At 39.9% G+C, this 14,699-nt stretch overlaps 2 protein-coding genes across 3 annotated transcripts in view; one reads left to right on the top strand and one right to left on the bottom strand.

Moving 5' to 3' along the window:
• Nucleotides 1-8,494, top strand: part of ARG2 (arginase 2) — a 26,142-nt gene extending 17,648 nt beyond the window's left edge. Inside the window, exons 5-8 of one of the 2 annotated variants that reach the window (XM_065635415.1) lie at nucleotides 944-1,038; nucleotides 1,153-1,257; nucleotides 2,715-2,851; nucleotides 8,063-8,494. In XM_065635415.1, coding sequence (XP_065491487.1) covers nucleotides 944-1,038; nucleotides 1,153-1,257; nucleotides 2,715-2,851; nucleotides 8,063-8,124 — 399 coding nt within the window. In that variant the 3' untranslated portion in view covers nucleotides 8,125-8,494. Of the gene's footprint in view, nucleotides 1-943; nucleotides 1,039-1,152; nucleotides 1,258-2,714; nucleotides 2,852-3,774; nucleotides 4,228-8,062 lie in introns of those variants that run through there. The other variant, XM_065635414.1, reaches the window with a different exon arrangement.
• On the bottom strand, nucleotides 4,115-14,699 carry VTI1B (vesicle transport through interaction with t-SNAREs 1B). The gene is made up of 6 exons (XM_065635416.1): nucleotides 14,529-14,699; nucleotides 10,186-10,244; nucleotides 8,753-8,944; nucleotides 7,303-7,476; nucleotides 5,359-5,420; nucleotides 4,115-4,477 (listed from the first exon to the last, which is right to left on the bottom strand). Exons 1-6 carry the CDS (start codon nucleotides 14,641-14,643, stop codon nucleotides 4,381-4,383), a joined length of 699 nt encoding a protein of 232 aa, XP_065491488.1. The 5' UTR covers nucleotides 14,644-14,699; the 3' UTR covers nucleotides 4,115-4,380.

The raw sequence follows: 14,699 nt of genomic DNA, 5'->3' as shown, positions 1-14,699 counted from the left end.
ACTGCAGAAAAATTACAGATCATTGCCTCAAATACTTTTATTACATGTGTTTATTTAATCCCAATGTAATTAAATACAGCTATTGGTGTGTTAGCCTTTAAAAACAAATTCAAAAGTTGTAACTAGAATAGAATTAGTAATTGAGAAGCACAAGAGGGAAACAAAGCCTTCTTGCTACTTGACAGCTGTGTTGGCTGTAGCCATTTTCAGAGCTGGGAGAGGAAGCAGAAAAAATTGAGTTAATTTAAAGCACTCCTAAAATTAGTAGATATTACTAACTGAAGGATTTTTATAATTACTAAAGCTGAAAAATTATGACCTTGTCATCTTTCATTTGCTCTCTTAGATCTGCTCGCTTCAGTTCTACATTAAAAAGTGTGATGTAGCCCAATGTGGAGGCCCAACTTCTTGTCATGCTCCTTTTTTCTATTTTTTTTTTAAACTTCCCAGTTTGAATTTTTCTATCTTTAACACTGTTTTTGCAACAAAGTTTGTATGACTTTTTGGTGATTCTCCTAAAAAGATACAGGTGCCTTGGTTTTTATTCTTCCACTTGAATATGATGTACTGGGTAAGCTACATAGCATTACCATTAAATGCCCTGTGTAAGTGACCTTCATCTCGGTATCCAGTTTCTTAGCATTTCCCCGTTACATTCACTGATGCCAATTACCTACTGTTTGTGGATTTGGGGTTTTCATTCCTCCTCTTCAAACTGGAAAATGTAGAAGAGTTAAAACCTTCATCCATTAACGTTCTACTCAGGTGAAATGGTATGACAAAAGTAAGGACTGATTAAATCAGGAAGCCAGACTCTGAAGTGATGAAGTTTCTCTCTTTAGACAGAGAAAGGGAGCTATAAATAAAGTTTTGAGGGAAGCATTAAATACGGTTTTGTTATATATGTCATTAAACTAACCTAATATCAAACCTTTGCTTGCAGGTACCACAACTTCCTGGCTTTTCCTGGCTAAAGCCCTGCCTTTCAGCGTCTGATATTGTGTACATTGGTTTGAGGGATCTGGATCCTGCTGAATAGTAAGTTGATTTAGATTAAAGTCATTGAGCTTCTTTCCATATCTGGCTGTTCACAAAGGCTGCTACATTTAAGCTTGGGCCAGTAATGATTTTTTTAAAAAATTATTTTAACAGCTATATTTTGAAGAACTATGACATCCAGTATTTTTCAATGAGGGATATTGATCGCCTTGGAATTCAGAAAGTTATGGAAAGAACATTTGAACAACTGATGGGCAGGTAACAAACTATCTGATTTCAACTACTCTTTATCATCTACTTGTTGGGTATCTACTTTCCTGAAAGTTATTCAAGTGAATATCACTCTTGATGTAAGGTGGCCTAACAGAACTGTGACAGTGTCCAGTAAATAGTAAAGTTTTAGCACTGACTTTAGTCCTCAAATTCCACATCTTGAACTGGAACCATTTCACAGTGTTTGGCAAAAAGCTACGTGATAGGTTACAGTCACTACAGTTGTGGCTCTGTATTATATGATTAGTTCTGTTTCTTGAGGAATTCTACAGTTTGACAAGATGTTTGAACCAACTCAGAATCTAGGGTATACATTACACTTTAAAAAAAATATATATACATAGCAACTTGAATTCAGCTATTAGCACATGAGATAGAAGCATTTGATGGCTTCCCCCTTAGACTAAGCATATGCTGTCCTGATGACAAAGGCCACTTTCAGTTCAGCTGGTGAAGTTTGCTGTAACCACTCCCTGACTTCAGTACTCATGTCTCTGACCTTGTTCAAGTTTGGGGAACCAGATCAGGGAGCAAATCATACCAGTCCAGGGACACTGGGAGAGGATCAGAGCTAGAAAGGGTAACCTCTTCCCATGGGGCAGAACAAAGTCCTGTAAGCAGAACAAGGTCCATGGATCTGTGCTGCATGCTGTTGTATCTGAAGGTGTGCTCCCTCTTCCTCGCTGCAGCTGTGCCATGTAAAGAAGCATCTGGATTAGCACCTTTTCCCTACTGAACAGCTGCAGTGAGTTGGAAGTACAGAGTCTACAACTTAAATAGGTCATCTGAGTTGCAAGCAGTGTGCCATTTATTAAGCTGTCATCAGTTGCCAGACATCATGCAGTACATGTAACTAACATTTCCGGTTTCAGATTATCCTTCACTTTTTCTTTAACTAGGCTTACACACAGTTTAGAGGCAGCCTTCAACTATTGACCTGAAAAATGCAGAATGTCTCATTCATCTTGACAAGTTGTCTATGAAATCCTCAAGCTTGGTGCTTCCTCTATCCTAGATGCCATGTAAATCAATATTTCAGCCTTTCACCCTGGCTTTCTGTACAAAAGAAGAAAAGGCAGGATTATGTCACACTTTTCTCTACCTTTTTTCCAAATAAGGAGACAAATACCAGATAAGAACTAAGAAAGATAGAACTAAAGTACTTCTCTTCAGCCAAATCACACCTAGGCAGATGCTCAGCAAAACTAGAATGTCAAACTTTTGGTTTTCCCAGTCTGTACTGGAGAAGGTTCTGAGCTAAAAAGATGTTTCAGAGTCCAAAAGTATTATTTCCAAATGATTTAAGATGTGGTATAGGACTTGGGGGGACCTTTACAACATCATGGAGCATGATGCTACTTTGCTGATCAACCTGGACAGTAAGAAATACATGTAGAAAAAGGTTAAGGTTCTGAGATTGTTCTTATTTTATTCTGTCTCAGGAGACAGCGACCAATTCACTTGAGTTTTGACATTGATGCTTTTGATCCCTCACTGGCTCCAGCAACTGGGACTCCTGTTATAGGTGGACTGACTTACAGAGAAGGCATGTACATCACAGAGGAGATACACAACACAGGTATGAGTTGACCAGCAGTACTGGACTAAGCAAGGACAGGACAAACTACATAAAGCTCAGATTGGTTATGTTTTTCCTTTGTAACTAGATAAGATAAATGTAGTCAAAGCTGAGGTGCCTACAAAATCAGTGCAACCTTCAAGAAGGGAAAAAGTAGTCCTGTGGCTGGGCAATACCCCAGGTGTTGGAAGCAGCTTAACTATCAACAACTTGAACTTAACAGAAGTAAACAAAATACAAAACGTACTAACAACTAATGCAAAAAAACCCCACTTGGTCATCTTGTACAATACTGTTCCCTATTCCTAAACACATGAGGTGAGATGTAAAAATTGACATCTGGAATAAAAAAATGGATGCAAACAATTTTGAACAGTTTGAAGTGCCATTCTCGGACTCAAGGCTAACAAATCAAGCTTTCACTAAGAATACTGCAGTTGACTCAATATATGAGGACTTTTCTCCTTATGCCATGGAGTTTTTATTTAATGTTTTTAAACAATTAGTTATTTGCAGTAAAAGAGGGAGGAGAGAAAAAAAAGAAACAAAACCACAAACAAACAGTCAACAGAATCATGGATAGGATGGCAAAAATCTCTTAATCTTTAGACTAGGAGAAAACAAGATTAAAAAAATATTCTTCTTGTAAGTGTATACGGAACATCAAACTTATTTTTCCCTAAATGCTGAAAGCATGAATGAGGTAGTGACAATGTAAGAAAGAACCAATTAAAAACACAAACTTGCACCTAAGAATTATGACCTCATCCCTCACCTGGGAGCCAATTTTACTTGTGTCATGGGTATAGCAGGTCACAAGCTCAAATATCAGACTTGCTGCAATGAGTGAAAGGCTGCAAAATAAACCCTATTAGAGATTTTATCCCTTTTCATAGTAACCAAGCTGTAAACCATTTTCACAGGAATGCTTTCAGCTGTAGACATGGTTGAAGTCAATCCACTGCTTGGAGCTTCTCAAGAGGAAGTGAATGCAACTGCCAGTCTTGCAGTTGATGTGATAGCAACGTGCTTTGGGCAGACACGGGAAGGAGCACACACCGCTTTTGGTGACCTCCCAACACCCAGTTCTCCAGATGAATCTGACAGCGAAGAGCAAGTGAGGATTTAAAAACCCAAAGTGCTGGGTACACCGGACATTACAGAACTCTGCTGAGGCACTTGAGTGGATAGAATGTCAACACTTGGCAAATACTGTTACCTTCTCGATTTTTAAATAAACTGGATTTTCCACTGATCAGTGGCTACTTTATTACATACCAAGATTTATTCACTTAGTTAAGTATATACAAATTGAGACAATAAAATATTTATTACCTTCTTGTTAATTCACCGGTAATTCAAGTCTGTCTCTGTATTTTCCTTTTCCTCCCATTCTGTCTCTCTAGTGTCAGTACACTTTCAGCTGAACATGCTGTCTTATGAGACAGTTCAATCCTCAGTCAGTCAGAGGGAACCGACAGTCCATCTAGTTCCTCAGCAGTGAAAAAGCTCTTCTCAGTCATGAAGATTCATCTGCTGCGAAAGAACTTGTAGTAGACCACACCTACTAGGATGGCGAGTTCCAGGATGATGATAGTTGACAGCAACAACTTGTTAGTGGTTATTCTAGAGTTAAAAAATAAAATTAAAAAAAAATCCAAGACAGCTCTTAAGCAGCAAAGGACAAACTCAGTAGTTCCCTACTCATGTTTTCCTGGAAATCCTGCTTAAATCTCCTACTTTAATAGTAGCAGTTATGTGGCCCCCACCCCACATAAGCCTGATCATTCTGCTCTATATGCACCTACTCATTCAATTAGGCAAAGAGGAAAACATCAGTTGAACTCCTGTGCTAAAACCCATGCTGTGGTGCTTTTACTTGGAACCATGTAGTTGAAATAAGACTATAAAATCTCAATAATGTACTTTTACTATGGAAAATTACACAGTTATCATGACTTCCTTTAGCAATGGGTATAAAGGAAAGGGTGTTAGGCCTGAAGTACCCACCAGAAATATACTCCATTAAATGCTTCACAAGGATAAACAATATAGTTAGGAAACTGTAAATTAACTTAAGCAGTGAAGGCTTTAGTCATAAAAATAGAATATGCTCAGGCTCCGAGTTTCTCATGTGATAGTCCAGCTACTCTAGGGCATTACTGCAGGCTGAACGGATTTGTCTGTGTCATCAGACCCCTAACTCAATGCTGCAGTGACCTAGGCACAGCTTTTTCAACCTGAATAGCAAGGAATTGCATCTAAAGTTGCCATTAGCAATTCACTGTAACTTGTTTGTGTCCCCACTACAATTTATCATGGGGGACAGTTAAAGACCCTGTATTATCCTAAACGAGCAGCACAAATTAGCATCTGCACATGGGCACACATTCTGTTTGCACATCCCCTAAAACCTCCCTACAGTTCCAGCTGATGCTCTGTATTTTTTGCCTCAAACCAGCGGGCAACAATGCCGAGTGCTGCTCTAAGTCAGTCACACTACTCACCTCCTGGACATGGAACGTAGAATCTTGCGACTCTTGCTCAAGTTCTCACTTGTATTCACCAACTAAGAAGAAACAAAAGTTATTTGTCAGTTGAACCAGTATACAGCAACTCTGTAAAAATGCACCTCGAAACAGCTGGTGTTGAAATGTTGCAATTAATAATGGGACCGGGGCTAACCCTATGTTCCCCAAATTCAAAGGCAACTCTACACACAATACAAGCTGGAAGCATTATCTCCTTTCTAAGGAGGAAGTAAGACTTTCATGTATACTTTTGCTTAGATACAAATGAAGATAGGCAATTTAGGATCACTTTCTGCCCCTTCAGTTAATCTACAAATATCAGAGAGTTAGTATTAGCTCCCTTCATTAAATTTCATTATTTTAGTTGTTGACACCAGAAGAAAATGATACTGAGGTGTTCTCCTCAGTGCATATCTGGAACTGTTTGAAATGCTGTTCAATTTCTAGCAAAGAACAAACTGTGTTGCACTGATGGGTTTAAGTGACTCAGTGGAAATGAGCTCTGAACGGTTAATACATAATCCATTTCAGCTTTGTAATATTCAGAAAGCAACTGTGAAGTATTTCTCAGTCAGCTATTAAGCAGCACATAATTAAGTGATGTTACGGACAGCTAAAAAAGTGGTTGTCTCACAGAGGATTCATGATGTACAGGTACCAGAGGTCTCCAGGTAAGATTTCACTATTGCACTTGCAAAGCTTGAAGGGCAGTGACAGGTCAGCCAGGTCACCTCACATCACAGACACCAACCTGCACAATTCCTCTGCAGTTTATGCTGCTGCCCTCAGCTGCAAAACTAGCGCTGTATGTATGTTACTTTGCACTGAGATGGACTGGCCCAAGCTGAGAAGAAAGCTACCAAGTCCATTCAAAGCAGACTAGATTTCCAGTTTTTGCAATGAAAGACCAAGCAAGAAGAAAGTCTGCTTCTTGTTGGAATGTGTGGTTAATACAGTTCAGCAACACAATGCCTAAAAGCCTCACAATAAAAGTCACAGCTTCCTGAACAATCTGTGGACAGATTGACATGCTTGAAGGACTAATACTTTTAATTAGAAAAAGAAGAGAAAAATGATACCTACAAATCTTACAATCATATTTCCTTTCCTGCTCTCCAACCCGAATTTGGGAGCAGGGCAAATCAAATTCTGACTGAAATCAAAGAGCTACTTAGATGAAAAAGCTACAGGCTCTGTTGCAATGAGTAGAGAGAACTCCCAGGAAAGGGGTGTGCTTTTTGTTTTTGCTGAGTGTGCTTAACTTGCCAAACTCAGCATCTCCCTGCAAGTCACTCACCTAAAAGCTTTACGCTCAGGATACACACAGAAAATCCCATTGGTTTGTTACTTCAAAAATCAAATTTCGCACATGTGTGTAAACAATACAAATTAACTACTTTTTAAAGCTTCCACAGTAGCAACAGAACTTCCTGACCCAAGGATGAGCAACAGGCTTCTTGTCTGACACCACTTTCTCCCTCCTTAGCTAACCTACAAATATTGGAAAGTTAGTAATTAGGTAATTTATCTTCTATTAAATTTCATTTCATTAGAACTTGCTAACTGCCTCCCAAATCTAAACCTTCACTAGTAATCTTGTGGTAGGCAACTCCTTAGCATTCTTTTGAATCTGCAATTTTTTCAATAATGCTATATTTTTTAGCAGGTTTATAGGTCTAACATCAAATCTTGCACAGACATGGCAGCAGACATTTGGCCATCGTGCTTTGGGCCCTTCTACAGTAATTATTTTCCTTTTCTAAGCAGAGCATAGAAACATGGCAGCCTGGATTTGGGCTGTAGGAACATCAATTGGATTACCCCGTCCGGGGAGGTCTCCGAGAGTAATGACTGGCATGCAGATCCCACTAAGCTGACAGCAGGTTGTTTCAATACAAAGCCCACGGTTTCTCTGCTTACTCTGCTCTTGGTGCGCTCCAGTTGTTCCCGCTGCTCCCCAAGTTCTTCAATTATATCTGTGCCAATCTGATCTGTTTCAGCAGCAATTCGGTGTGAGCGCTCGATGCTCTGACTGGCTCGGTTCAGGCTGTCTGTTCCCTGGAGAAGCAGCACCCTCTGTGACTGCAGATTAGTCTGAAAAATAACATAAGCTTAATCATTAGGCACAAAGACAGAGGTATTAGGCTTCTGACATTAAAACATTAGGACGTGACTCCATAGGCCATCCATCTGTATTAGCTGTGCACGCTTCTTATACTAACTGATGTAGCCCAGTTAATTTTGAAAGAGTTCTTGTTCGCATTGTAAGATAATGGACAAACCCAGTTAAACCTTGACAAAGAAGGACACACACACCCGAAGAGTTAAAACAGTTACCAAAAAACCTGTCTTTGCAACAATTTACTTTTCCAAAGGACATTTACAGTAAAATAATATCTTTGCTTTCCAGATGCTAACTTCTCCTTCCATTCATATCTAAATTCAGAGTTATTTGTGACTTCACGGTTGGTTGCCAGGGAGGTCGTTAAGAGTTGACAGTCAAAAGGATTAGGAAAAAACAGCACTAACAGATGGACTGCTAAATAACAAAGATCCTCTTTTCGTGCCAGTAGCCTTGGCGGAGGATAACAAATGTTTGCTGACCTTGGGGTCAAAAGGTAGCTCAAAATAAAGTATTTTCTTAAGCTTCAGAAAGTCTAATCTACCACCCTGTCCTCAGCTTTTAGAGGAACCAATCAAGAGGGATCAAATGTGAAAATTTACCAAGCTACTGCTGAATGAGATGCTAAGGAAAGAGCCTCCCTCCAACCTTCCTTACCTAAGGCAGAGCAATCAAAGCCCACCTCCATGAACTTTCTGTACAATGACAGCACTTCGAAGATAACAAGCAGATTGAATTTCACTGACTCAGATGTATCTAAGCATATCTGGTAAGCAAAGAAATTGGTGTTTCTTGCACTGTATGAGCACATCCAGAGTGCACGAAGTGGTAGAAGATGACTTCTTGTACTTTCTTGAAATTATTTACACTGAGATTGCTTAAAAGAGAATTCTACTGAAGTACTTATACAGTGCATTATTTACACATGTTGCTAGTTTTGGAGACTAAAACTAGATCAGTTAATGTTTCTTCTCAGTCAGTTGCATCACTGTTGTGTTTTCACTGCTCTAGAGGAATGATTAAATAAAGCATTTCAGTACAGAATGTTGTGTAAGTTACTAACTGCATGGCACGCGAGGAGTTCCAGGTTCTTTCTCCTCCAAGATATTCACGTTACATGCAGAGAGATATACAAGGAGTTACAGAAGCACAGAAGCTAAGTGGATTGAAGTAGAAATACTATACATCTGGAATACTATTTCTAAGCAATCGCAGCAATGTTGAACAAAATTTATATCTAATTCTCACACTCTGTTCATTTTCTGTGGAGAAGATCCCGTATTTCATATCGCCTTGACTTCCAGGGCCCAGGCCCAAATCTGTGCTTCTCATCTCTCTCTGGAACATGGAGAGGTCTCTTCTGTACGCCCGGATTTTGCTCATCATTTGGTTGCGGAAAGGCAGGGGAGCATACTTCAGTTCTTCTTCCATTTCCCGCAGCTTTAACAAAAGAAAATGTGTTTACTTTTTACAGCACTTAGCAGCAGATACATTCAAAACTCACCACCAGATGAAGGGATTCACATGTTTTTATGTGATTGGGCAACGGGGATCAACCCCAAACCCTATACCGCTCATCTAGTATCAAGTGCACCATTCTGCCTAGTGCTGTTCAGCCCAAATGGGTTTTCAGATACACAATGCCTCAAGAAAAAAAAAAAAAAAAGAAAATAATAAAAACAACAATAATAATTAAAAAATCACCAACCTTAAATGCTTGATTTTTCTGAAACATCACTCTAGCTTCGAAATTTGAAGTTCTTACTTTCATATAGTTTAAGCATTTATACGATGTGTATCAGTTTCTCATCACATCACAGAGATCTGTTGCACAGGTAGGGATGCCACTAAATTCACACTCTGAACATCCATGTCTGGCAACTAGTTAGGATTTGTAAACCCTGAGATTTTGGATGTGTGAATTTTCAAATCAGCTTTTAGTGACAGTTGTTACAAATTCACAAGACTTACAGCTGTCCCTCAGTATGAGCTCTCTCACAATATGAGCTCTCCATCTCATACATCACCTACACAGATACACGTCAATAAAACCCACTAAGTTAGAGGAATAAAGCATCACATTCAACTGTGACTCAAAACCAGTCTAACAAATATCACATTAATATAAAAAGAAAGCTTAATCCATAACATCTTGCTTAAAAAGACAAGTCACATGGAGGGGTTTTTGTGCTGTTCCATGTCACCTGCTTTCCAGAAAGCCTATACAACAGACGTTTCAAATATTCAAGGTCCCTGATATCAAGTGACTCGTATAGAAAGATCAGATGGGTTAAGACCAGCATGAAAAAAGACAGTAAGGAGAGAAAAAAAAAGGTGACAAATTCTCTACATGCCCTCCTTACAATCTCTAGCAATTTTATTTGCACCTCTATCACTCTCCTTTGCTCAACAAAGGGAAGGTGATATCCAAACCAACCACTCAAAAAAACCCAATGCATGTAAGAATATTTGTCTATCTCTGTTTATGTATATAGACATATACAACAGTCTTGACACACAGACCCATCTATCAGATGAATTAATCAACCATTAAAAAAAAATACAGTATCTGCCTGTCAGAATAGGATCCATAAAGGAAGTAAAATTCGGAAGTACTGTCCTTTTTAAGGCATCGATATTTCAACCAGTCAGAAAGGCCAGAAGGCTACACTTATGTTTACCGTTTCATTTGCTTCACGCTGTTTCTCATCAAATTCTCGAACTAGTTTTTTCTTCTCCTCTGTGAACGAAAAAGTAGCATGTCAGATAAATTATAAAGAAATGACAACAGAACTCCACCTCAATCCATTACAGACAAGGAAGCTGCCACAGACGGCTGATTACAGAGACGCCAGGTCAAAATTTACCCCAACCGGGAACAGCCTGTTCTTACCACAACTTTTCAGAAGGGGGTGGGAGTGGGGAAGAAAGCAGAAACCACCCTTCCAAATGCTGGCCACTACCTCTGGCAGACAAAATAAGTCATTTTTTCAAACCCCCAATCTCCACTGACAGAATTGCACATTGAAAAACATTTAACGCAAAAGAATAACAAGGAGGACATGTTGGTAAATATTTCTCTTTCTTTGCACAGATTTGGCAAGACTAGTGATGGCTGAAACTATAATTTGGATTTGAACAGAACACCAAGTCAATCTACAGTTCCAAGTGAGCCCTGAAGTTCTTGGCAGACAGGGCACTCTGCATTCTCATGGTCATAAAGTAACAAGGAAAATGGGAGAAGCATTCTAGAGTACTCATATATAAAAGATGACATCAAGGTATCACCTCAGGTTCACAGATTAATGTCCAAATGCTTCCCTCTTCTGGAATGACATCAGTTGTTTGAATTAGCCAACAAAACTATACATTTTAGTTGTCTGAGACAGTAATTTGCCAAGATACTCGTATCTAGGGCTTTGGAGGCCAAAGAATGGGTTTCACCCATTCACCTGTTATTCTATTTTGAAACAAAACCTTAAGACATGTATTTTGCATGTGTTAAAAAACCATCATACCTCTCTAATATTCACAATCAATTAGGATAATTCTGAAACTCTCCTTATGGAGCAAAACCATGTTCTATAAGCTTTTGCAAAAGCACTGAAGATGACCACCAGAGGCCTCTTGTACTGAGAATGAAACCAAATTCTATCAGAAGTCCAATAAATATGCACTAACTTAATTCATCTATCTCAGGATAGAATAATTCAGCCCTAAATAAAATTTTAGGTAGCAAAAAATGCAGACAGTCATCTTCGTAAAACTTCTGTAATTTGATTAAACTTAAAGACAAAATTAAGGACATTATGAAAACATCATTGCCATAAAAAAAAGACTTGATAATACCTGCCTGTAAATATAGTTATCTGCAAAAGAAGCAGTTTTTAAACCACTGAGCTCTCAACAGAAAATAGGAAAAAAAATTTGAAGTGATCAAAACATTTTTATATTCCTCTCACATGCAGGACATGCCTAAGCTGTAGGCTTTGCTTTCTAGTTCAAACTCCTATTAGGCCCCAGAATTTGAACTGTAGAGAACTTAAAACAGAATTAAACCCCATCATCTACGAAGAATGTATGCTCTCCAGCAGCGCACAGTTATTACAGACTAAGCTACATTACAACACACTGGATGGTATCAGGAAACGCAGCATCACATCCCAGTTAAGTCAGGGGGAAATGCTGACTTAGCAGGTTCCTAAATACACTCTCCCCAACTTCTTCCATGATTTGCTGCCATGCACATCTGTGCTGATGCAATTCCTTGTGCAGCTGGGCTACCAGTGAAATCACAGCCATGAACTGCAGGAAAACAGCCTTCAGAGGTCAATATTTTGTTTCATACAGGTCATTTCACAAATACGATTTGAGTAATGTCTCTTAAAACAACTGCTGTCTCAAACTAATTGAAACCCAGTGCAGCACTGGAAAAGCTCTATTTGACCTTCTTTGTCCCCCCCACGCGGACTAAGAAGACACTGCATTTATAAACAAGCAGCCAAAGAAATCCTCATTTCCAAATCTCAAGTAACCACAGATTGAGACTTTGCTGATATGCCAATAAGAAATCAGGCAATGTGGCTTGAAAGCATTATAAGGGATCTGGCCTAACAGAATATATTGAGCAGTTTAATTCATATCACTTCGAATTAAACTGTGATTCAAAGTACATTGAGAGAACTTTTTTAATGCAGTAAAAGTAAAAAGTACCTAAGCCACAGTAACATTCCAATGTGCTCATCAACATTCAACTGATTTATTTCCAATCAGTTAGAAATAGATTCAGTTGAAAAGTACAGCTAACTAAATCAATTTAGAGGAAAGTATCTATTTGAAACTGATCCAGGCTGTTTAAAATGCCTTCTTACAAATTTGGAAGGAAACAAAAATTGTTTCTAGAGCTAGGAATTTGTTATCTTGTTTATACAGAGTGAAACAGCATTTCCAAACCTCTGTCCCTCAAAGATGTCCCAAGGACTACAGATTCTGTCCTTGCTTGAGTTTGGGAGTGTGTCAATCATCTTAAAAGTGTGTGCAAGGTATCTTTTCTCAGCTCCTTAAGTTTTCAGGATCAGATAACTTCGAAAATAAAGATACACCCCACTCTGCACAAGAAGCAAACAAAACAGAGTGGAATGCCTTCACCAGATAAACAAATTCCTGACTTATCTTAACCTCTCTAAGAAATACTTCCCAAAAATATTACCAGGATTTTTGCAGCAATAAATTTAAAGACTTAGTCATATTGGATCATATTAAATCATATTAACATTCCATAGCATGTCTGAAAAATCAGTTTGTAAATATTTGTAATCTGAAGGACTTGGGGGTACTGGTGGATGAAAGATTGGACCTGACCTGGCAACGTGCACTTGCAGCCCAGGAGGCCAATCGTATCCTGGGGGAAATGGTTTTAAACTAAAAGAGGGGAGATTCAGGCTAAACGTGAGGAAGAAATTTTTTTATAATGAGAGTGGTGAAACACTGGAACAGGTTGCCCAGAGGAAAAAAGTCTAGAAGCATTGCAAAAATTGCTGCCTGTAAATACATCATTTAAGCCCACTGCTCAGTGTTCACTGTTTGAGACGGGCCCAGTTCCATGGAGACCTGACAAAGCTTCACTTCACCAAGAAACCAACCACTCTGCTCTCTACAAGGAAATAAGGATTTCCTACAAGAAAGGGTATTTCTTCTTCTATGCTTTTTATTCTTATTGACAGGTAGTGAAATTAAGTCAGCTTTGAAAGTGGTTGTTTGAAGGTTTGAACATCATTCTTGTACCAAACTTTCTGGAAAAGCTGATGACGAGGACTTTGACCCTGAACTTAACTCATTATCAAACAGAAATGCAAGTAAGAAATGGAAAGTTAATCTCTTCATAGCCTGTTATCTAGCACAGGCTGGTATATTCTGAACAAACTGTTTTTATTATTTTACACCTAAATATGTGAAATTGATCAACTCTAGGAGAATGACAAGACTATTGCAGAAGGTGGCTGATGGCCCCTACTCATTCTTGTGCTACAAAACCCAAGCTGATCTACAGCAGCTCGTGGTAACTGTGTATCATGTTTCTCATACGAAGGAAATATTTCATCAAAGAGATTTGGTGACACTGCTAAAATTCTCCTTGTCAGATCACTTCCCTTTCCGGTTCTCAGAATAGTGCCAAGTATTAAGAACTGAATTACAAGCACAATGCCAAGTCCTACAGATAAGTATTCCGTCAGCAAGTTTTACCCACTGATACGGTACAAAGAATATCCATAAAATCAAGTTTTGCTTCTGATTTAACTTTGTGTAACTTGATCAGCAGGTTTTTTTTCTAGTATGTGGGTAGGTAGTGCACAAACCAGACTTCTAAAACAGTCATTTAAAATGCAAATCTTCTCCAGTATGTCTACAAATGGTTGTGGACAGTTGTGATAATAAAAACTGCTTTTAATTCTGCTGATGAAGTTTGAAACAAGAGTCCATCAATGACCAAAAAAAATAAAAGAAAAAAAAGGCAAAGCACTGCAGTTTAGCCAGTTCACCTAGAAACAACAAGAAATAACAACCAAATAACAGCTTCTCCTCAGAGGTGAGACCGAAGCTGAAAGCCCAACAGCACTTGGCAGTAAAGGTTAAATTTCCCAGACCAGAGGAGCTGCTCCAGAGGAGCAAAGCGACACAGCGCCTTGCCACCTGCAGATCTGGGGCTTTGCACGGCCAGGCCTAATGCTGAATGGCAAAGCCGCCAGCCTGTAGCAGCAACTGAACAAGACCCCCGCGAAGCCAGGCCTGGCGAAGCCACCCGCCGCCCCAAAGCGACGCACTGAGCTCCCGCAGCTGCCTTGGCAAAGCCCTTCCCCCCGCACAGCCCTTCTTAAACAGACTTGGCTCTCCCGGCTGCAAAACCAAGTTTATCCAGGGAGAAACACCGCTGCAAGGGCCCTGCCGCTCAGGCCCAGCGCGCTGGCCGCGCACCGCGACGCCCTCCCCCAGCACAACGAGCTGCCGCCGCCCGGCCCCGCCTCACCGGCCGCGCTGCCCCGCAGCCGCTCGGGGACGCCCCGCAGGTCTCCGTGCAGTGCCTGGAAGATCTCGTGCAGCCGCTCCAGGTGCTCCGAGGAGCCGGAGCCGCGGCCCGCCATGGCAGGCAGCCGCCTCCCGCCGCGCTCGGCGCCGGCCGCCGGTAGCGCCTCCCCGC

This window comes from Caloenas nicobarica, chromosome 5 (genome assembly GCF_036013445.1).
Source record: "Caloenas nicobarica isolate bCalNic1 chromosome 5, bCalNic1.hap1, whole genome shotgun sequence".
Classification (NCBI taxonomy): domain Eukaryota; kingdom Metazoa; phylum Chordata; class Aves; order Columbiformes; family Columbidae; genus Caloenas; species Caloenas nicobarica.
This window is presented reverse-complemented; position numbering and strand designations above follow the sequence as displayed.